Source organism: Blennius ocellaris, assembly GCF_963422515.1.
Source record: "Blennius ocellaris genome assembly, chromosome: 9".
In the NCBI taxonomy this organism is placed as follows: Eukaryota; Metazoa; Chordata; class Actinopteri; order Blenniiformes; family Blenniidae; genus Blennius; species Blennius ocellaris.
The window spans coordinates 11,619,038-11,643,918 of NC_137658.1; the positions used below are offsets into that span (position 1 = coordinate 11,619,038).

Sequence of the window (24,881 nt, forward strand, 5' to 3'; positions counted from 1 at the left end):
GGGTGATGTGTTTGCTTGAGCACCCGATGTGTGCATGTGTGGGTGTGTGTTTGTAGAGGGCTTGTTAGGAGGATGGTGTGGCGCTGAAACAAAGCCCCCATACTCTATTCTTCCTGCTGTGTGACAAAGGCACATCTAAGCTTAAGGTCTTTAAGGTAATGTTACATAAGATTCTAGGAAACACTTTAAAGGGAATACTTTGTTCTTGCCTCAAATTCCCTTTTCACAGCACAATGGTTTAATACACACTGACACAAGGACACACATTCCCTCATACGAAGACGCACAACCTATAGAACACCATCAATTTGCTTAATAATGCATGAACGAGGTGCTCAATTGACATGAAAGGAGACTCGAATAGATTCCTGGCAAGAATAGATGGTTCTAGACAGTGGATGTGCAGCGAATATCCGATTATTGGGATCTCCGGAATTTCCTACAGCATGTGTTTGAGATTTGTAAAGAAAGGTATAAACAACTGGCCAAATTATCTGCTAAACAATAGAGCGGCCGGATTTTGAAACATGTCGCAAGAATTAATTGGTACTTTACTTTGCCATGCAGAAAAAAAACAACAAACTGATGTAAAACAATGAGAAGCATCGCCTTACATTTGAAGTGCTGTATAACAACTGCATCACTAACAAGGATGACAGACTTGCAAAAATATCCCATTTCATCACAGTGCGAGATGGTTTTTATGAGATAATTCCACTCCTCTCTGGGCTAATTTGATGGGGACAAATTGGACCCAAGGTGACAAGATTTTCTCTAAAATCCCATCATGCAAGTTGACTGACTCTTCCTATTAGCCAATCAAGCTGAAGAGAGCATTCTGCCTGCCAAATGCCCAGCGAGCCCCTCTAGGATCGATTCAAACAGACACCATCTACATCAATAGAATTAGTATTGACACAATTCATTCGCTATGCAACCACAATGGAGTCTCACGTTTTCATCATGTTAATATTTCTTCAAAGTGAAACAGAGAGTAGGGTGGCTCAATTACGCCACTGAGCGCTCACTCTGCGAGCAATTCTCCTCTCCTTCCCCGTGTCTGTGATCTATTTTCACTATCTCTTTACGTCCCCATCTCTTGCAAATCTTCCCTCCAGATCTGCATTACCTGCTCGTCTTCTTTGCCCTTTTCTCTTTGTCTGGTTTCTTTCTTCTTTCTGTTTCCGTTGCACTTGCCGCTTGTTTCCACTCCCGCTCTCTTGTCCACCTGGCACTTTATTTCTGGGCCCCTTTCGTGGCCACGCAGTCAAGCCGTTGGGCTATATTTGGTCCGGCTGATGATTAAAAGCGCTGGTCTAACCTCTGCCTCAGACAGGCCAATCCATCCCACAGACACCCCTCTGCTGCCACGCGGAGGGGGGGGAAGCTGAATAATTTATGCACAATATCGAACATGAAAGAAGACCTACTAACACTCCGAAGCCCATCAGCGCCCTTACCAAGCTCCCTGGATGAGTCCAGATTTGTATGTTGTCTTGAACTGGATTTGTTTGTGTAGCGGAGCGTGCCTGTGTGAGCATCGACAGCAAAGGTTCGTACCATGTTTGTCAGGAAATTTGGCACTCCTGGTTACTTTAATATTTCACGGCAAGAAATATAGGGAGGGAACACTGTAATTGGGAGCAGCGGTCAAAAATGGTCAAGGAGCACTCAGACAAGTACTTTGAGGATCAGTAATTTGCTTAGAGAATTTCTGTTTTGAGAAACATGTTGCCTAGCAACTTTTGAGCTGGAGCGAGCTAGTGCTTCCAGGCTTTTGTTCCAGCTCAATGAGAAAACACCTGATGGTCAATATAATTTAAACCCTGTGAAGCAGACGCTGGCTGAGAAGGAGCTACCGCCGCGCTGCAGCTCGCAGCGCATTTCAAGTCTCGGCTGCACAAAGTTTTCGGAGAAAGGCTCAGCGAGTTCAATAAGACATTACAAATTCACTGGGTGGCAACTTTGTCTTCTTACAAAAGATTTGCACTGGAGTTATAGTGCTGCCTCACCTCCCAAGCGCCCTCGTAGCTCTGCTTCTTGAGGCGGACGGCCCAGTTATCCAGGCATGCGTCAAAGCAGTGGTCCATGCTGAGGATAACTGGCCGGCTCAGGACCACCCCGGGAGGGCCACAACTCACAACGGGACTGAGCAGGGTCTGGCAGCCGGCCAGGGGTAACCTGCACCGGATAGCGAGAGAGAGAGAGAGAGGAAAATGAATGGAGATGAAGTGCTTTTACTCATCAAGTTATTAGTGAGAATTTACTGGTGTGTTGTAAGCCCGCTATGATACTGTCACCTCGGCAAATTATCTAGCAGCTGTAACAGGGAATAATGAAAGCCTGCTGGACTCACCCGCGAGCCGGGCCAAGTTGTGATGACTGAGTAATAACATAACACTATCGCAGCGTGCTGCAATGACTGTGCCTTGAAAGACTGAATGCAACAAGCCAGATAAACAGTGTTTTCCAAACAATTCATTTAAGTTAAATAGTGCACATCCTGGCAAAAGGCTACGTTATTTATTTACATCGCCTCCCTCCACAGTACTGGCACACACTCTTAAGCCTTTCCTAATGGAACAGTAGAGCATCAAAACAAACAGCCTAGTGGCATCCAGGGAAGACTGCCAGTTAGACAGTGTTAAAGAGACCCACCTTAAATCTTCCTTCCTCTGCACAGTGAGATAAATCTCATAGATCTTCCCTCTGGGGATGGCCTCGGGAGGAATGAGCAGACTGATTCCTAATGCAAATAACAACAAAGGGGGAGAGAGAGAGAGAGACAGAAAGAGAGAGAGAGAGAGAGAGAGAGGGGTAAGCAGGATGGGGGACAGGCTCATTTGTTCTGACTGAACAGCGCTTTTGTCATCTCACAAAGGAAGCCAGCCCACTCGACAAAACTGTATGGCTGCAAAAACAAAAAACAAATCTTTTCTGAAGGTCAGAGGCAGCCTCCTCCAGGTACAGTAGATGCAAATCTGTGCACCGGCAGCCGAGGCAGCGCGCGTCCCCATGGTCAACAATTAGCTGAGACAAAAGCACATGCCGCATCGCAGTTTAAATGTCCTCCGTCTGCCACCAAGTAGATAATTGAGACCATGGAACAGACCACTCCTGGAAAATTGTACTTCCCCAGGAGAGTGCAGGAATGCACACTGGAGAATAGAGAGCTACTGAGGTAGTTTGAGCCTGGTGGCACTGCGTTGTGATTCTCATGCCAAGCTCGTCCACTTAAAGTGCTGTTTAAAATGTTGTTCAAATAGTGGCTGTCTGACACAATTTTAACAGTGTCCAGACTGTAAACTGGGTCCACTCACCAAATAGAAAAAATAAATAAATCTGTCTGAATAATAAGAATGTGTATAAACCATGTCTTCCATTAGCTCGCTCTCAAACTGTATCACCTTTGAGTAGATGCACACAAGAGCTGAGTTTGATGTTATTTTTGTACTTGTGTGTGTCCCTTGGAGGGGAAGGGTGCCAATGTGTGGTATATTGTGTATGTCTTTGAGTTAATCCATACATAAAACATCGGTAAGAAAAGGCACGAGAAAGCGAGAGAGCGAGAGAGAGAGATAGAGAGAGAGAGAGAGAAAAAGAGAGAGCAAACATGCAAAAAGACTTCTTCTTTCACGAGATACTGTCGCACTGGCTAATGTGCCCATCCTACAATGAGCCACGTGAAAACACTGTCTTCCAGTGTAATTATATAAGCTCTGTACTCTGCTAATGTGAAGAGGGGAACCAAAAATAGTGGGCTAATGATGGTGGACTTTGTATATCTTGTATGAGCCTAATCTCTACTATGACTATCTTTATTCCTCTCTCCATGCACTTAGCACACAACTGACACTTGTGGACATCAGCTAGAAACTCAACCAGCCCTGTCATTAGCGAGAGGCCTAATTGGAATAATTGGTTTTACCTTTTTATTACAGAAATCTTTCAGGGCATGACGTATTTGGCACACACTCATTTGATCTCATCAGAGCACAGAACATTCATTTTTAACAATTTACGCTGTGCTGTGTAGATTATTGATAAAAGCTTTAAATAATTGCGCATTTTAGATACTGCGGAAACAACAGTGCTGCCCTGGTGTCTGATTTCATATTGCAATTAGTCACTCTTTAAATAAACAAGTGAACCTTTCACCCTTAATCCACATTAATCACCCCTCTAAAATGAGACCTGCATGTATTTCTTAGATTTCATCGGTTGCTCTTACAGCTGTTTATAAGCTAATCTGTACCCCTGACAGAACTACTACAGGCACCCTGAACCACTTCAGGTGAAGCCCTGAAATACTTGTGTGTTATTATGGCTTGAACTTAAGTATCCGACATGTGTGAGGTTTAAAGCTGAATATTGTAGGTTGCGTTCAACAAGACAGTAGGATGTTTATGAGATTCAGCTGTTACTGATAAATTCTTCTTGTTAATGTCCAGTCACAGCCACTTAAGTAGGTGTAAAAAAAAAAAAAAAAAGCAAATAAAAAGGACTTGTTCCACCAGTATTTCTCTACATAGCAGCAGATGTTCAGTTGTTTAGATTCTTTCTCTTATTTGAAGACTAAGAACTACTAATTTGTCTGGTGTTATACAACACACTCCCTTCAAGCTGGTGTCAGTGTGCATTCCAAAAAAGCCAGGAGCTGTGAACATAAAAAACATATGGACTAGCAGGTAAAACATTCACGAGACAGTGGTCCCGACTGTCATCTTCCATCATCCACGCTACATAGAGACTGGCAGCAAGTCATGCTCCACTTTACTGGGTCGCATGTGTGCGATACACTCCGAAAAAAAGCTCCGAGTGCTGTTCAGTTTAGACTACAATTGGATTTCATGTCATAGATAATGATGAACAGGTGGAAAGAGCACACGCTTTCATCAACTCAAATGAGCTGAAACAAGCAGGCTGATGCACCAGAGTTTGTTTGAATGATACCAAAAAGTTAAGATGTAAGTGCACCCTCAGGGTCTGCTGAACTTTTGAGTGTACAAAGCAGCCAGACTAAGACTGCTTGGAAAGGGGGGAGGGGGGGGGGGGGGGGGGGGGGCATCTAGTTGGACTGTGGCGCAGTTTGTTTGGGGAATGAAAGCGAAAAAAGACCAAACACAAGATTTTCAGATAGCCGATGAACGACTGAAGAATAAATTAAGAGGCTGAACTACAGATCCATTTATCTGCTGATCATAAACAACAAAGAAAATCAGTTCCTGAGCTACAGACTTTAGGCAATGAATAGATTACATTAAAGTTCTTCAAAATAAGATGATCAGTCATGCAGAATTACTGGAATTATCTTCATTTACCTTAAAATAAAGTTTACATAAGCTTATGTTTTTAATAAGCTACTTTTGGTATCTGGTTTATTTTCTTAATGCAAAGCAAAATAATCCTGAAGTGGAACAAAACCTCACAACAACAGAAACATCAAACAAACTCTGAAGCCTTGGTGTCAAACATATGGCCCGTGGGACTAAAATGGCTACTCTGGGAGTTCACAGTGGTCAGTGGAAAATATTAACTGCAGGGAACATAAAAAAACACTAAATTGGATAATAGAACAGTACTAAGAGGAAGTTACTTCATTTCAAGCCAAATCTCATTAAAATGACAGCCATACTATGAAGATCAATATGCACACTAAAGTCTGCAGAAGTTATGCAAACAAGGAAAAAGCAGGCTAAAACCAATCTTAGTTTATAGAGACAGTAATTTTCACAAGTATCAACAAATTTTAGATTGTACTTCATAGGCTTAATAGGAAGATTCCCACAATGTTTCTAAAAAAAAATTGAGACATCAATTTGTTTTTCTTTTAATGTTTTGTTTTATTTCAGTATTTCAATGTTGAACGTAGTATTCTGCTCAGTTCAACATTGGGACGGTGTGGACACACCAAAAAGATCAACTTGGTGATGAAATTTAACCATCTGAAATGTTGCACGGAGGATGTTTGACAGCAAAACGCAGCTTTTTGTCACATTTTAAGGCTTTTTTTTCCCCCACTTTGGTTCACCGAATTGTTTTTACTGACAAAAGCAAGAGAATCACTGAAGTACACCACAGCTGCAGCACCCCATTACTCTTGGGATTCTTCACAATCAATCACAGAATAAAATGAAACCTGATGAGTCAACTGCAGCAAAACCACAGTACCCACCTGTACCATTATCTCAGAAAAAAACAAAACAAAAACAAAAACAGTCTTATTTCTGTTCAAAAATCTTGGGAATAAATAAAAAAAAGGTCCCAGATCAGGAGACTTTCCCCTCAAAATTGGAGGCCTGATGTTGCGAAACCCAGTGTAACAATGTTCAGTTTACTTTTTCCGCCCAAGTCGGTTGAACTAAGCAGCAGGTGTGTGCACCTGAATGAGAAACCCACCTGTGTTGGGGATCGTCAGCCTCCCGCCGAGGAAGTTAAAGGTCCCGTAGGAAGCGTTTGCTACATCGCGGGGCAGCGTTTTAAAGTAGCTCTGAGTGGACAGCCTGCTCACGAAGTCAGCAGGGTCCGGGTTGAGCTTGCCGTTGTGCAGCGTGTGCGAGCCGTTGGGGAGCGGGTCCAGCAGGGGCCCGTTGGTCATCGAAAACTTCCCCGTGGCATCATGGCGGGAGCGCAGGCTCCCCTGGTAACTGGTAGTAGTGGTGGTCAGATCGGGCTGGATGGTGAGCAAGTGGGAGTTCTCTGTTAAATTACAAAAATGGAAACAGACAAAAGCAAATTGTGTGAATTTCTGAGTGACGGGTGGGTGTGTGGGATTTTTCGACATCACAGAGACGGGCCTCACACTCTGTGAAGCTGTTGCAACACGCACAGAAAACAGAAACAAACACAGAAAAAGACACATGGCGCAGAAAACAGAGCACTGACACGTGCACGATCTTGACAAACACAAACACAAGTTCCACCAAAAGCCAGTCAATTCCCATCATCCGTCTTTCCCTCCCCCTCGCTCTCTATCGCTGTCTGTCTCTTTAGCAACCACACAATCAATTCCAACCAGAACTCAGATACAGCTTAGCGTCCAGAATGTATAAAAGCCTTTTTTTTCTCCCCCCCCCCTCCTCTCCTCGGTGAATCAGAGGCACCGCAACCTCGTTCCCCATCTCCATCCAACTCAAGACAGTTGTATTTCTATTACTTGCTGTTAAACCTCTGAGGCTCTACACAGGCCGTAAACAGAGTGGGTACATTTCCTGACAATGAGGTGGTGCCGAAAACATAATGTGTCAGGCAGACGAATAAACAGCTCGTACATGCACACACACACACACACACACACACACACACACACACACACACACACACACACACACACACACACACACACACACACACACACACACACACACACACACACACACACACACACACACACACACACACACACACACACACACACACACACACACACAAACACACACACCATAATAAATCTTGCTTGGACCACAACCCACTGTAAACACATCAATTTTGCCTTCACAACCACAGACGAAATTGGTGCTTCATTATCGACGGGTGCTGCACAGTCACGGTGAGGAAGACGGACAGATCGACAGACACACAGACGAGAGTAGAACAAAGAACAGTGTCCTACTGCTGTGGGGGGGAGGCCTGCGTGGCCGTGGTGCCCACACACCTGGCTTGCTGGGCTTGATGCCCATGGGCTGGAAGCCAGTGGTGAGGATGGAGGAGTCGGCCACGTCGGCGTCCAGGCCCTCCTTCTTGCGCCGGTAGACCAGGACGACCACGATGAGGAGCAGAGTCAGACACAGGGCCACCGCCACCATGCCCACGTACAGAGCCACATCTTCGGCCCCACTCACGGCTGCAAGAGGACACAGAAGAGAAGTTATTATTCAGAAAAAAAAGCATTTGATCAGGTTGTTGATTGACAACAGCAAAACATTCTTCAGTGATTCCCAGAGAACAGAAAAAGTACAACTAAAGAAAAAAATGTTTTTCAACAGATTTCATCACATCTGAATAGAAGTCAAATGAATGTTTGTTTTTAATTTCAGCTATTTAAATCAAACCTGGTCTAGTATTAAGTGATGCTGATTAGGAATTTGCCAGAGAGCGACAGGTGAAGTCTTGTCTTCTTTTAAACTGCTGTTTTTGATTGACAAATAGGAATTTCCTACCAAAAAAAAAAAAAAAGAAAAGGTGCTAGTTGAGGGCCAGTTCTTAAATGTACACCACCAAAGAACTGGTTGTTTATCCATTGTCAATGGAGCCACGTGAGAGCCACGTCATTGTGTCACTGTATGCATCGGTTTCGTCCGGGTCACTCAATCTGATTTGACTTGCACCTCGGATGCAGATCAAAGAGCCAGGAATCATTGCGTGTCCTCGTCGCTCCATTGTTGTTTTTTTCACGTCCTTCTTGCATTTGCCCCGGACTGGCCATAGAGAAATTTTTTTTAATAAATAAACAACGTGCGAATGAACTTGGGGCTTATTTTTCAACATTTCAGCTTCCCCTTCAACATCAGGAGGAATGGAGGTGTAGAATGATAGAACGCAGCTCTACAGCCATTTATAATGACAACCTACGTGAAACACATGCTGATTAAAGTTCTCTTTCAAATGAAGCACCATTAAAAGGCTCATTTTATGGCTAAAAAATCCAAGCTTTTATTTACAGTAGTATGTCGTTTGCTTTTTAGTTGCTGATGAATCAAAAGTATCTCTTCTGTAGGTAGAAAATAGTGGGGCATCTCATAGCGGAGCGCGCAGGCAACGCAGCCATAATGCAATACAAGACATGGAAGGGAAGTTAGTTACAATGTTGGAAAAAAAAAAATGACAATGGAAAACTGTTTCTAAATTATATATCTAACATCGCTGACTCTGTGTGACAGTGCAGGAGCTCTGCAGCACAACAGTTCCAGAGCCACGGCTCCGCGATTGCGAATTAAATGATCTTGTTCCCTCGCATTATTAACTTGAGGGAGTGACTTTTTATCGCGTTCCCACGCGTTAATATTATACTTTTTTCTATAGCCCCTCTAGGGCTCCGTGTTTGCTGTAGATTTCAGAATGTTGGTACGGCGTTTCTTCTGCCTCGTAGGTAGCGATGACTCCGCCCCCAGCTGATGATGTGTCAGGCTCCCCGCTGGCCCAGCAACGATGTGGGGCCAGTGTAGCACCCGCTCAGACCCTGATAGGCCGGGGATTTGGCGGTGGAAAGACAAAGAATTGGTGCTAAATCTGGCCCTGGCCCCGAACTAGCACCTGGTTCTTTCTGGTGGAAAAGCCCCCAAAGGTTTCCATTTTCACACATCCCTCCAAGTTTATTTGTACAATCTATCTCTTGTGTGCAGTTTGATACCAACAGTTATACAGGCTGCCTGCAGGTCCTTTGATGAATTCAATTGTTTTTTTTTGAAGACTTCTTTTTGCATGAAATTGTTTGCTCATGAAATACCAGTAACGATCAGCCTTGAGACAAAAACAAAACAGTTTAAAATCTACACACCTTTTAGTTTATTTACAGTACATTGATAATTTCTGCTGTCTTAGAGTTTTGTTTTTTTCTTTATCTGGGTTTCAATAACCTTGGGAAAAGCTGGGAAAACACGATGTACCCCACACTTTAAAAAAGAACAGATCATTAATGTTGAAGCTTATAATGTGGCAAGTTTCACAGGTTTTCATTTGCACCTCATCTGAAGCCTCTGAATGGAGTTCATTAATCTAGGGGCAGTAAGTTTGACTCCACAGTTTCTCCACTGAATCAACTGCTCTGACACACTTCAGTCTGCTCGAGCAATGTTATCCTGTATGTCATCTACATATATCTTCAGCATGTCATCTTCAGCGCCTTCAGGAAATATATAGATGAAGCAAACCAAGAAATAAGCCGTGGTTCAAATAGCATGTATGTGGAGGGAAATTTCTGGGGACAGACATTTTTAGCTCCTTGGGAGTTGTCTTTGCAGCACTGATGTGACTCCGTTGCATCGTCTTCTGCAGCATTTCTCTGCAGAAGCTGCAGCTTGTGGAAGCAGTTGTACTGTGTGGTGCAGCGAGGCAGCAGCAAGATTGTCTGTGACTGTCTGTGGTCACGAGATCATCTGTGAGCCCCTCTCACTTTACGAACTAAGACCACAGATGTGAGGCCGTGATGAAAAACATGGTCCCAACGGTGCACGGCCTATCTATCTAAACGTATTGCTGGATTTTGGAGTTGATTGGTTGTCGTTTCACTTAACAGGTACAATTTCAAAGAGGATCAAATGTTATATGGTCCAAATATGTCAAAACAATCCTTGGGGGAGTTCATACATTTGCACAGTACATTCTGTGGAAGAGTGGGACTCAATGGCCTCTTTAACAGCATAGAACCAGTCAAATAATACTTCTTTTTCACTCCATGCTGCTCGAACTTGTCCCTGGTGGTGCACTACAGCTACAATGCTGCTTTGCTTTAAAGTGTATCTAAAACCAAAAAGTAGACTACTGAAAAGGGAGAAGAGTTGGAGTAATAGAACGACAGTCAATTCCCCTCGCGGTTGCTTTATTCAATTTCTGCACTCTAGACGTATATATAAGACCAGCATGTTACTCCCGCTCCTGTGTTTTTCTCCCCTTCCACACATGCATGCAGGCACACGCACATACACACTCATGAGAAAAAGATGGGAAATGAAGGATTTGCTTATGAAATTCTAGCACCTCTTATTGAATGTCTTTCTTGCAAAAGCATAGGAGTGTCTTCCTCCCAGAAGTACAGTATGAAGATGACAGCTGAGCCCAGACAAACATCAATGTGTGTGTGTGCACTCGGCGCGTTTGCGTGTGTGTTTTTTCAGGAGAATGGGATTCGCCACGGCTGTCTCCCTGGGCCGGGGGAATTTGGTGGCGGAGGTGGAGGATGCTCCCGGGGCCTTTATGAAGGGCCATTGTGCCGGGGAGTCACGGGGGCGTAGCGCTGTCAACCGAACACAGTCAAGGAGGGGACAGATTGAACAGTGCAGCTTTGAGGGATGGAGAACAACAGCAAAGGTTAGTGCTGCAGGCTGGCGTGTGGTGAGCTGACAATAAAAGTAGGAGGACAGAAGTAGGAAGAGAGGAGCAAATGTACATGAAAGGATATCAGAATTAAATAAGCCCACAGTAAAAAAAAACAACAACAAAAAAACCCCAACTAAGTAATGGGAGGACAGCATGTGTCTGCGACTGACAGCATGCGGGATTTGCATTTCTGCGGTAAGCAGCACGTCCAAAAGGTTTGTCAAAATCAACATGATTAACATTAAATGCGTCATGTTCTGATGAATATTTGCAGACTTTCGTGGTGTTTTTTCCACCACTACTGTGGGATCCTGCTGCCTGACAGGAACCGCAGTTATCCATGGAAACACCGATTTGACAAGTTTTAATTGGTGTTGGTAAATCTGTGACATGAGAATGGCACAATTAAATTAGATGAGTGCTAACAGTGGGAATTCAGTAAAAGAAAGTATTCCAATGTTCACTGCATGGCTCTCATTTTCTCTTCATCTCTTTTCATCTGTTTGTCCTTGCCTTCTCCCTTTTTTCCTTGAAAAATTGATTTCATTGGACAAAGCTGCCTGACAGACCCAAGTCTTTAAGAGAAATGCCAGAATCTATTTCATGGGTGATTATCTCAGTACAATCTGATACTTTAAGTAGCGGGATTATATGTAGCTAACCTCCACGGCGGCTCTCACTAAAGCCAGAGATCTCTTGACATGTAATCAATCGTGAATGACTGGCTGAAGATAAATACAATATTGTGTGTTTTGTTCTCGACATTACAAAGTGCATCTACACAGAACACACTTAAAGCATGACTAGTCTTGTGGGATGTAGACTAGATATTTCCTCCGCCTTCCCATCCTGCCCATTTACCTGCCTTAGCCTCTTTTTCGACCTCCCTCGTTGTCTGCCTCTCCGCTCCGGGCGGCGTTGAGGTGCTTAACCGCAAGCAGCCTGGCTAACACCTTCCACCTTCCACAGTGAGCTCCAGTAAAGGAGCAGAGACTGCGGCTGAACCTCTCATTAAAGTTCTCAAATCCAATTGTCTTGGTGAGGCAAAGGCCAGATGACGCAGTGATATTTGAACTTCTGCAGTCCACTGAGAGACGTGCAGTCTGAGTAAAGACAAAACAACACCTATCAATTGAGGAGACAACCAACTGCTTTCTAATGACTAGATGAACATAGCCTTTGATTGGCCAGTGGCTGTTTACTTTTTAAGGTCATGCCAAAGACACCTGGCTAACCTTAGATGCAAAGATCCAGTATCTCAGCTCTTCCTTTTCCCCCTCTGCACACACCATTCTTGCACCCAGACAATAAAGTCAGTCAATCAGTCGACTGTCTCTGTCTCTCTCTTTCTCCTTCCCCTCTCGCTTTTCCACTTCCTCTGTTCAGTCTGTAATCTCTGGTGGCTTATCAGAGCATCTCTGAGTGAAGTTTTTATCTGACCCACCAGGTGTCACAGTCAAACGATCCCGATGCTCACTACAACCCTGACCAGCAGACCGCTCTCGGATCCTCCTGGCCCTCACTCATTGATTTTCATGATGCCCGCCAATAATTGAAAGGACATCCATCACACTTTAATTGACATAGCTAATCAGGTTTTTATAATTGGATGGGCTTTACTTTAGTCCCTCTCCAGCGTGCCCTCTCTCTTCCTCTATTTCTGTGCACACTTTCTGTGTACCAATTTACCTCTCTTCCCCTCTGCTGGACGTCACTCCGTTGTTCGCTTCCACTTGACTTAATTGCAGGCAAAGAACTTTTGAATCTCTTTGCGTGTGACCTCTCATCATGACTGACATCCGCCTGCAGATAATATGTCCAAGTGATGAGGTTTTTTTTTTTCCCTCTCTCGCACATTTGACCCTTGGCTGGTCTCGGTTTGGTCTTCTCTTGCTGAGATTTCAGTGAAGCTCCTCAGACATGCTCCAGGGCAGCCTGGTTAAGGATCAGTTTCTGGCTTGAGATGGGTGGGTATAATTCATCTCCTCTGTGGCAGTGTATCTGGCTCCTGCTGAAGTTTGGACTCTTGCTCTATTGGCAGTCTTCACAATGTCCGTACCTGATAGTCCTAAACTCTCTCTCGCGCGCTCTCTCTCTCTCTCTCGCTCTCTCTCTCTGCTCCCTTTTCTCTCCTGCATTGATAAATAAGAGCTTTGGAGCCTGCTGTGCCTCGTTCCAGGGCATTTATCAGAAGACCTGAGAATATATTTCATCCCATGGCCAATCCTAGTCACTTGCCCGAAGATGAATAACACCGGAGTTCCTAAGGTCAGGGAAATATGGCTACTAAAACTCTCAAAGTGAACGTGACCATTACTATCTCCACAATACAGTCGTCCCATCCCTCAGCAAGTCCCGGTGAAATATAGTCGAAAATAAATGCTTAGCCATTTTTCATGCGGCACCGTGACCCTGCTCTGACAAACAAACCCGTGACGAAAACATCAGCTGCCTTGCCGCCAAAATTGGCCCCTAAATTTAAAAAGAGACTAAAGACAAATTAATAGTTTGATGTGCTTTGCACAATCAGTTGTGACACCCCCCCCCTAAAATGGGAAACGGCTGCAAATTAAGTTCATTACCTTCATTACACACATTAAGCCAAATAATTGTTTTTATGTTGTCCTAATTTCCTGTGCCTGAGAATATGAGCATGATTCTCCCTCTATCCTCTCTGTGCCCTCTAACACCTGTCTGCCATTTTGGCTCTGGCATGCAGCCAGTATGTTGATTATTTCCATGCACAGATTTTGCATAGCTACATCTTGGGCTTCACTTGTTTGCTTTGTGAAAATGATCCTACCTCGGTCAGATCTGTTTATCATTGAGCTGTAACACAAAGCTCTGTGCCTCACGCTCTTAATAATCCAAGCAATACCCAAAACAATAACCTTGTCTAACGTATGTCATCTCTGGCTTAATGAGGAAGATTAGTGATGTTCGTGAGGTCCTCCGACAGAGGACAGCTTTTGCTGCAGTCACTTTGGCTCACTCTGCAGTTGTTTTGTTCGATTACACTGGAAGAAAAGGGTGCCTTTTGTTTCGGGAGGGGGGGAAGTTTTCCATTTCAGCTAATAGCCTGCAGACATGGTTGAAGTATGGGAGTTGCTGACAAGCCAAAACCATCTTGCTATTTCGCTTATTATAATACTTCACACAGCAATTGTCTATGGAAACGCATCTGCTGGGAACAGATTGGGATAGGCATTCTTCAGAGGCCGGCGTTCTGCTCTGCACTGTCACAGCAAATACTGAGTGACTGTGCCTGTGTGTGTTTGTGTGTGAGGAACAATGACTGGCATCTTTGTGTATATATCTTGCCTCTCTGGGGAGGAGCTGCTGACCTTTGATGATGGGCCGACAGAGCTCGCTGGCTCACTGCGCCAGTCGAACTCAGTCATTGGCTGAACCACACACGCGTGCATGCACACACTCGCGTAGTGCTAAAATACATACCCGATGCAACATTCACATACAGCGCATCTCAGCAGATGCTATGCAACGCCAACCCCCCCACTCGCCCCTCCGCATGCATCGGTCCATTTGATCACATCAGTCAGTGCAAGATACATAATTCAGTTTATTAATTCACAAGCCCATGTCAACGGAATCCCTATTAAAACTCAGTATTTGCCACGCACATCAGCCAAAGAGCACATGATGCATAATATATATATATATATATATATATATATATTTTTTTTTTTTAACAAGACGACGCCCTGATTGTCATTGTTTTTGGATGGGAAGCTGCAATCCGTCTGTCTTTGATATCTGTAGGGAGCTATAGAGCCCTGTCTTCATGTCCATCTGGTCTGCAACGGACCCTGCGGTGGCACTTTCCACTCAGCTGCCGGCTCGGGCTGTGTGAGCTTTGTGGTTTCAGATCCTGACAGTATGCACATGCTCTATTAATGACACAGGAGAGTGCCACCACAGTGTGAACCAATTTACATAAAAAAAAAAAAAAAGAAGTAATAAATTCTGTTTATTCCGCAAACCTATACATGCTTTATATGTACACAACATCAACATGCATGCATCACAGAGGACACAAACACCCCTGCCATGTGTGTTTTCACAGCCGATTTGACCCGTGTCACTGTATCTGTCAGGTCATGTTTTAATCAAAGAAAGGACGCTTTAATTTGCAGGTCTATTAATAGGTCAGGGAGCAACACAGCCTCATCCCACGTGACAAGGCAGTGTATTATCTTAGCAGCAAGTGTCGTACCTGTGGTAATTAGAAATGATAATCTGAAAAGGTCACGCAGGTGGGAATGAGCCTGTATTGGGCTGCAGATGAATATGATGAAATAACCCTTTTCTTTATGAACCTTTTCTTCTGGGAGATTAACTCAACATCCAGGTGATCTCTCAAGCAGGGATAGAGTGATTATTAGATCTGACAAACAGAAAAGCACAACATTTTTTTTTTTTTTTTATGTGAAAGATTTTTTGAATTAAAAAGGCCTGAAGGGAACAAGGTTTTCCCTCCCATCCTTTTGTTCCAGCATCTCTTTAGGGGCTAATTGATGCTAACGCTGTACACCTGTTCTTTGTGTATGTTTCTTTTGTTGATCTTCTTGTTTTTGTATTTGATGAAGCCTGTAACCAGAACTTCTTTTTTTTTTTCCCCCAAACTTTCTTTTTATGTCTAAATACATTTTCCATTTTGGCTAAAAAGCCTCATGCTTTTTAGCTGTGTGTTTTCTGGCTAAAGCTCACAAATGCTGCTTTGGACACATTTATGGATTATAAAATGCTCATTTGCCTCCCATCAGCTCGGTTATAACACAACACAAACATTCGTCCTTTGATCCTACCGCCAAAAAATGTCTAAGAGACATCTGAAACGGCATTGTTTCTGCTGTTCTGCAGAGCTGATCAGTGAAAGCGTGGTTTGCAGGATGTGGGTGGTGGTGAACTCACTTTGTGGGCACTGTTCGCTGGTACAGTTAAGCGACTGGTAGTCAAGCCCTTGACATTCTTTCCCCCCGGTGCCAGGTGAGGGTTGGGTGCAGTCTCTGCTCCTCCACATAGAACAGTCTGCACCACACGCCGACCACTTGCTCCACTCACTCCAGCCTCCATCTACTAGAAACACATGATAAAGAAACAAACATGAGTGAGTGCAAGCACACACCGAGACACAAGAAAAAGAAAAGAAAGAAAAAATCAAACTGATTCACTTCAAACACTTATATTTTAGTTCACAGGAAAAGAAAACTATTGATCGGAGGACATGCTGAACAGTTTCAATAAACCAAGCTAGAAATCCACTTGACAAACAGCGTGATCTGTTCAAACTCGACTTGGTGAACTTCAGATGCAACAGCAGTGTGAAAGTAGTGGTGTCAGATGAGAACAAGTAGTGGAATATTTGTTGCCATTCTGTGCAAATGTACTTGCTCTAAAATGGGAACCTGGGAAAGAAAAGCTTATAAAGACATGCAAATCCACTTGCACGCACTCAAATCCAACAGCTGCACAGCGAAACCATCGCATGTCGAACTGCTGAGGAGAGCCATATTGTGTCTATTCTGATTTCTTTGTTTACCTTCAGCATGGAAATCAGATGCAACTAAGTAAAACCTCAACGGTACGCAGGTAGTGGAGAGCGTGCTGCTGACTGTTTGGACATGAATGTTGATAGCTTGTCCACATCTGGGTCCAAATGTTCATTATATGTATTAGATGAAACATTTAACTTTAAAATTTGTTGCAGATAAATACATACAAACACAAATATCCCAGATTATAGTTTTAACATTTCTTATTACAGTATAAAAAATATGACTTGGTTTACGTTCCAAGGGGAAACAGCATGCTACTGTTGTCATTGTATGGCAGGTCGCAGTGTGGATGAATGCAAGTCACAATCCAAGCAGCCTCCCTCAGAACAGAGAAGAAAGGACATTACATCTGCAGAAGAACTTCAAACACCCCACCATCAGCACCAGCAAAATGAAACAAAGGAAAATGGACATGTAATAGTTCTGAGCACGCCTGGCCGTAAGAAATGTCAGCGGCTTTGCCACACACCCAAAAAAGCAGGCCATTTTGGAAAGGTGGGGGTAATTTGGCATTGTGGCTGGTGGGTGTGGAGGCTCTAAGTGATACTGAGTGACACAGCGTCAGGCTTGGGGAAGGTTACCATGGGGCTAATGGGAAAAAGAGCAGTAATGAGCTCTCAGGGGGGATAAAACACCACCGTCTCCCTCTTCCTCTCTCCCAAATGTAAGGTTGAAGGAGACCAGGCTAGCGGCATGCACACACACGCACACACATACACACCTCCACGACAGCAGCACCCCTTCCCCAGACTGACCTCAGGGCGAGGAAACCTTTGTGCTCATTAATCCTTGCAATAAAGAGTGCAGGACCTGTGACCCCCAGAGGGCAGGTCTGATCCACAACAGGTCAGAAGGTTAGATGTTTCTGAAGGTGAAGCAACCTATTATTGCATAACTGGAGCGAGTGATGATTTTTGTTGTTGTTGTGGTTTTCAAGCAAACCCCCATATGGAAAGCCAGATAAAAGCCATCATAAGTGTGGAGAACCTCAGGTGTGAATGAAATCATATTATTACAAAAGTCTGCATGCTTTTCCGTGTGTCCTGAACTGAGTGCTTTCAGAATTTGAGGGTATTTAAGCATGCGGTGGGATGCTGACACAGCTCAGGCTTTTTTGCAGTTGGATCCATTTGGCAGAGAGAGCAGAACCAATCAGATAATTGTCCTTGTTTGGCATTGAGTGGACCCATCCGTGGGCCAGTGGGCTGATTATCTGGGCTGGGAATGAGAATGATTGAATAGCGAATTACATCCTAATGAATATATTATGTCGCCCCTCAGTTTATCTACACCACTGTGAAATAAAGAGATGAGATCAACATCTGCCCTGATGAGGTGATGAATTTCTACTTCTCTTTTTCCACCACAAAGCAAGGCTAATGGCCATGCAAATGACATTTTCAAACAAGGAGATTGGTGTGGAAGCAAAATGATGCTCATGAGAATGCGCAGGAGATACAAGATCGGCGACCCGAGGCGGAGGGAAAAATCAAAAAGAGGATGAAGATGCATAAACAGTCCTTGATGGCTCGTCTTTGAGAACCACCTCCCTGCACGTTTCACATTTTTCAGAGAGAAAGGAAGCTTTACACGACAGCAGAGAGCTGAGAAATATAAGCATAGAAACCTCTCTTTCTTGGCTCCTTGATAGACAGTTGAAGTGACAATAAATTCGGTGAAGCAAGAAATATTTTTTGGTTTACCTTTTGAAAATTGAAGACTGACATTAGACCAAAGCCACACCCTTTTTTACTTTGTCTGAATCCACATAAGAAAATTGGACTCCACAGCCTTAGTTTTCCTTATAAAATCCCCACAAGGAGATTGTTAGCGCTACTGCAAAAAGGCACCACAGCTGATTTTCAATCATGCAGCACCACAGGTTTCAGGTCAGGCAGGTCTCGGAGGAGGGACAGTAATACAATAACCCAGTGGCAAGCCCCCATTTGGACATGTTGCCAAGGGGAGAGGCAAAAAGAATCCAACCATTCTTTACAGGTCGGTGGCAGGGCCTGTTTCAGGGTTTTCTGTTCAAAATGACAATGGCTGCTGATGGACACAGTCCGAGATCATCGAGCTCCTACGGCTTCAATGTCCTTGAGGGGAACACAAGGAGGAAGACAAGTGCCACCGAGACCAGCGGGCTGCCTCCTTTGCTCCCACTGGCCAGTCAATACACGTGTGCGCGGTAACCACTCTTGTAACCACTGATCAAAGTCTAATGGAAAAAAGAATCTGAGGAAAGGCGCAGAGCCATGCGGTGTGTTAATAGCTTCTCCACCAAATGTGGATGACGCCAACAGCGATTAGTCACCATTCCTCGATCTGTAACTCTGACAAATCTGATAAAAATAAATCAGAAATCACAATTTCCCCCCCCCCTCTGATTGCAGTGTAATCAATAACTCGACTTAGCAGGAATTATTCCCTGATGTTTACTAAACCTCGAAACAAACTAAAATGAGTCACAATGATACATGAAGAGGATGAGCTAAAACAAATGACACTAAATGATTAAAACCCATGCAAGGCTCTCAGCAGATGGAGACTGGATTTTCACACTGAAGTGATGTGTTCTCTGTGTCGTTACCCACAATCTCGACTTATTCCATTTTTAAGATATGAAGTCTCCAGAACAATTGATGATAACATCTCGAAATGTATGGTGACTCACTTCCAGAGCTGATTTAGACTTTTCGCCTGCAGTGCAGACAGTAGACATATGTGTGCTCACTTGCACATGTACAACACACACACACACACACACACACACACACACACACACACACACACACACACACACACACACACACACACACACACACACACACACACACACACACACACACACACACACACACACACACACACACACACACACACACACACACACACACACACACACACACACACACACACACACACACACACACAAGCAGCATGCACAGATACACAAGCCCCGAGTCTGTTTATTTTCCATCTAGTGGAAATCTCAAGACTCCTCCTGGCAAGCCTGAGGGATCAGCCCTACATTTAAATAATTCACACGAGGTTGAAATTTCTTCAGGTTGTTTGGTGTTCCCTCTCGTGTCGAACAACAGCTCAGCTCATTTGTGTGGGGTAGATGTCATCATGCACCTCACCACACGAGGGGGATTAAGTATTTGCGGTTGGCCCAGGTGTTTGCGTTTGTTGGAAATGTTGGCGTGGCCTGCCATTTTGACTGTTGGCTCAGGACACAAGTCAGCGTGGGTCAAAGTCAATGAAGGAGCGAGGGATGGACTGCAGAATCATGTGAGATGCTTCCGTGGGATGGAAACAAAAGAGACTGCGAAGGCAGAGTGAGGATAGAGAAATGGAGATAAGCCCTTGCATAGTTTGGCTACTCGCTGTCTTAAGTGTTGATCTGCTCTGCTCTGAGCCTCAGGCTTTAGCCTCAGCCGCCTCCTCCTTTTCCTTCTCCTCCTCCTCCTCCACAGCTCCCTGTGTCTCGCTCAGCATGGAGCCCATCTGATCTGCCACACAGGCCTCTGCCAGCTCTCATTAAACACTTTGGAGACTTAGACAAAAATACAGATGAGCCTCTCCAGCTTCACACTTTCCCGATGAGAGGTGGAAGCGCACATTTAGATACAAGAGTCATCGCAAACAGACACACAAGGGAGTTGTGTTACTGAGCAGGCCCTCGATGTCAGTTCATGGCTGTAGACATAATGTGCGCGTATGCAAATATGTCTGTGCAACTCTGAAGAAACCTTCCTGCTTTTTTCAATGTGAAACAAGAAATGGCCATCGGCAGCTAAACGAGCAATACAGAAAACCTTAGCAGAGAAATACGTGGATAAATAATCATTGCTCTTCTGTGTTGGCCCCAAACACAAAATTGATCTGTTTCCAGGGAATATTCATTCAGCTGATAGCATATTTTATTCTTTGACTATGAATAGAGCAAATCTAGGAGGCCACTGACATGTTTAAAACAAAACAGACTGAAACTCCAAATTACACTGACTAAGCAGCTCAAAACAAAATCATTTTCTACAGCCAATTTCAAAGATTTAGCACTGCAAGTTAAAAGCACTAGAGAGCTAATAATCAACAAAGAATCTCAGTCTAGATAATTAATGAACTCTTGAAACACGACCAGCATTAATCATGCAATTTTCAAACCGCAGCTCAAAAACAAAGGCAGCATTGAGGGGAAATAAGCCTCTCAAGGCCAGGTCAAAATAAAATAAAATAAAATAAAATAACACTACTTCTGAATTCAAATGTCAACTGTGTCTAAATAAATAACACAATGTCTATCTGCAGGTTCACACCCCCCTCAATGTAAGCCTTTTTATTTTTCTCTGAAATCACCATCTCGACTCACGAAAGCTGTAAGTACGCCTGTAATTAAAGTTGTTATTATAACTGCGGTGATGCGCTCTGCGAGGCTCATCTGCTGCCCCTGGCTGTGACTCCTATACCAGAGTGTCTACTCATGCATTCAGGCTGGTGATTCATACATGTATTAATCATGTGTTTGATGAATCAAAGTGAGGAGGACTCATATGCATATAAGGGAGATTGCTATTGGTAGGGTCGTGCGTGTGCTGGGTGACAAAATGAAGGGAGCTGCCAGTTCATCTTAGGAGAGATTTCAAAGGCAAGTGTGTGAGTACACAAGAGCCTCGGTGCCACTTGTGATGGGAAGTAACAGCTCATCATCCCGGGGCTGTGGTGTGCTGGACTTTGGCCTTGGGAGAGCAGGGCAGCTCAATCCAGGTGCAGACAGCTGGGCCTGTCTCTACCGCGCATGTTAGCGGTCTGAGACAAGTAACAGGTGAGGGAAGGAGGGAGAATCCACGTGGTCACATTGCTCATCACCAAAAAAAAAAAAAAAAAAAAAAGACATTTGGTCAAAAAGGCTCAGTGAACAATCGCCATAGGACTCCAATTGTTGTCTCAGCACCCCGAAGGTTAAAAATTACACAATATGTCCTCGTGGAGCAAGAGAAAAAAAATGAGGAGGGAGGGGTCTGGGCTAACAATAGCAGCTTGGACTGACATTAATCTCTTTAAGCTCATGGAGGTCAGTATCCTGCTTTGCTGTGGAGGAATGTCAAGCATCCCTGGGCACCCCTCTAATTACATTACTAGTTGCTCCAACTTCAATAATTCCAAATCCATTGAGATCCTGGCGGTGCGTCATGCATTTGTATTTCCTTTGTCTTCTTCGTCCTGCTGTATTCCAGTGGGCCATGTTACTTACACTCGTGCTTGACATCCCGTGATGTCTTTACATGGGAGCTGTGTAACGCAACACCCTGATTCACAGAGGAAGATAACCTCTGTTTTAGGCAGGGAGAGGCTGTCACTGCCAGCGGTGTTGTATTTCCCCCTCTGCTATTTACCGAGCGTGGGAGATTTCTCCTGCGGTCAGCATGGCTGCAGCGCCCCAACGAGAGGTCTGTACACTGATGTGCTGGCAGCCAAACAGCCAACTCTTGTACACACGCACGCACACACGGACACGCACGCACGCACGCACGCACGCACGCACGCACGCACGCACGCACGCACGCACGCACGCACGCACGCACACACACACACACACACACACACACACACACACACACACACACACACACACACACACACACACACACACACACACACACACACACACACACACACACACACACACACACACACAGGGTTTCTCTAGTTCTAGCTCACTTTTCCCTTTCTATCTTATTCACTCTCTCACCCGGGGCTTTGTTCCTGCCTTCCTTAGACTGTATCTGATTCCGTCTGTCTCTATCCCTGATTTCACCTTACACCTCCTCCTTCCTATCCCGCTCTCTCCCCAGCTATCTCTCCCTCTGTCAGGGGGCTAATGTGGGACTGCAAATGAAGCAGCTTGACTTCCATCTCAGGCTACCAGGGATCAATATGTGTTGCTCACTATCAGGCAGGACACTCTATGCCTTTCTACCACTCTCATAGGGGAGGACGGGCAGGCACATAAAATGCCCTCAACTCCTCACACATGAACATGGCGTGCGTGCACACACACACACACACACACACACACACACACACACACACACACACACACACACACACACACACACACACACACACACACACACACACACACACACACACACACACACACACACACACACACACACACACACACACACACACACACACACACACACACACACACACACCATAACTCAGCTCTTTATTACCCAGATTTACTACACAACTTGAGCAGCAAATAATACCAAATGTACTAGTGTAATACAATACAATACTTGGACTATGTCTCTTAAAGCAGACATGTCTGTGGAATAAAAGTGAGGTCTGTACAAGGTGCAGAAGATAAAGAGATAGGTGAACAAAGCGTGATAATAATAAATCACTTTCTGAATGAGGCCTTACTGCGCAGACTAATAGGCACTGACACTGCTGTGTAAGCGGTCTAATTGCAGGAAGCAACAGAAGCCTGGCGTCTAAGAAAAGACTTTGAGGTGCTGGCAGGAAAAAGGCAGCCAAAATAAAAATGAATTGATGACTTCTAGATGCAAAAAAATTAAAAAAAAGCCAAAAAGAAGCCACAGGAAGCCAAGCACCACAGGACAAACACGGTTGCCTGGGAGTTACCTGGACAGGTGGCCACACAGGCACTTTTCTGGACGTTCTGCCCCTCACACGATGTGCCTCCATTCAGTGGCGTGGGGTTGGTGCAGCTCCGACTCCTCTTCTGCCAGCCACGCCCACACACGGCACTGCAGGACGACCAGGTGGTCCACGTGGACCAGCCGCCGTTGACTGTCCGACCAGCACCCGGGGGGAGGGGGAGGAGGAGGGGAAGATGAAGATGTGAGGTGGGGTCGGGGGGGGAGGAAGGTTGGAGGAAGGGATGGACGGATGGATGGATGAAGGGAAAGAGCAGCCAGGATTACCCGACATGCAGTAAGGACAAAAGGAGCGCGAGAATAATCATGACTGCTGTTACACACTTTGGTTCTGCACTGCGAGGGGAACAAATGGAAGAGCGGCAGCAAAGGACCTGCTTTCTGCACCTGAGCTGGAATTACAGTCAACTGCGGGGAAAATAAAATGGCCTCAACAGAGAGAAGAAAATAATAAATTTACCATCTTTTACTGTTATCTCTGAGGACGACATGGCAAAGTAACTCGTGGACACTAGGAATACGACTCCACTAAAAAAGTTCAAGAAAATTATCTACAATTCTCATAATGATGTCCAAAAACTGTAAAGTCATGCCACCTAAAGCCAAATGCACATGGTGGAACATGCATGAATTAACAACTCAATCTCTGGAAATGCCAAGACGTTACAAAAGACTGAAAAAAAAAAAAAAAGGTTGCTCCAGTAATTTAAGATGTGTCCTTCACACATCCATCACTCATTTCACATAATTCTTGGAACTTATACCACGGTGTAATTTATTCCTATTTTTTGTTTGAAACTGAAAGTTCAGACAGCCTGGAGAGAGAGAAAAAAAAGGGAAAGATTTTCTATTATTGCCGCTGAAGCATTGCCTGTGCTTTAAACGTCAGTGGTCTGTCACATGATTGGTTCCGTATCTCTCAATCAGTGCAGGTAATGACATCAAATCACGTCCGTTCACTTCCTGTATCTACTGTTTCCCTCTGCTCACGCGACACATCTATCCATGATTTATTGACTTGAATGGTGCTGTCGCTCCCTCTCTGTACATACTCGCCTTCTAATTTCCACCTAACTCTCTCCCATGCTTGTCGTGGCTGAATCATTTCCTTGCCCTCTCCATGCGATTGATTGCCCGCCACAGTGAGGTAAATTGCCAGGCAACTCGGCCCCTGATTACCTCTTAGCACAGAGTGCAGTCACACCAGCCCGGCCTTGTTAAAATGCATCTCTGGCCCCCCGTTGAACTCCTTTTTGAAAAGTAGCAGTTATTATGACTTGCTACAGAAAGCTGGATTAACTAGCATGGTACACTGTGATGTTCTCTGCGAACAGAATTTCTCTTTTCAGCTCTATTTTACAGCAACGCAAGTAAACAGCTCATTTTTTTTAACCACACTGACTCTCAAACAATACTGCGATGGTAAAACATGGTTCATCTGATTGTGATGGGAGGAAATTTAATTGCACATGCATTTGTGGCGTCTACAAGTGCAAATTATTGTTTGACAAAACAAGAGAGGCAAACAATAAGACAATTAAAGCTCTCCCGACCACATTTAATTCAGCTGTGAATT

At 44.4% G+C, this 24,881-nt stretch overlaps 1 protein-coding gene across 1 annotated transcript in view; it reads right to left on the reverse strand.

Moving 5' to 3' along the window:
- Nucleotides 1-24,881, reverse strand: part of unc5a (unc-5 netrin receptor A) — a gene marked incomplete at its 3' end in the record, with an annotated part of 143,655 nt that overhangs the window by 12,996 nt on the left and 105,778 nt on the right. The window contains exons 6-11 of the mRNA XM_080501739.1: nt 23,271-23,438; nt 15,967-16,131; nt 7,655-7,843; nt 6,400-6,699; nt 2,659-2,746; nt 2,013-2,181 (exon numbers count right to left, since the gene is read on the reverse strand). Of these exons, the coding sequence (XP_080357865.1) occupies nt 2,013-2,181; nt 2,659-2,746; nt 6,400-6,699; nt 7,655-7,843; nt 15,967-16,131; nt 23,271-23,438 (1,079 nt within the window). The remainder of the gene's footprint in view (nt 1-2,012; nt 2,182-2,658; nt 2,747-6,399; nt 6,700-7,654; nt 7,844-15,966; nt 16,132-23,270; nt 23,439-24,881) is intronic.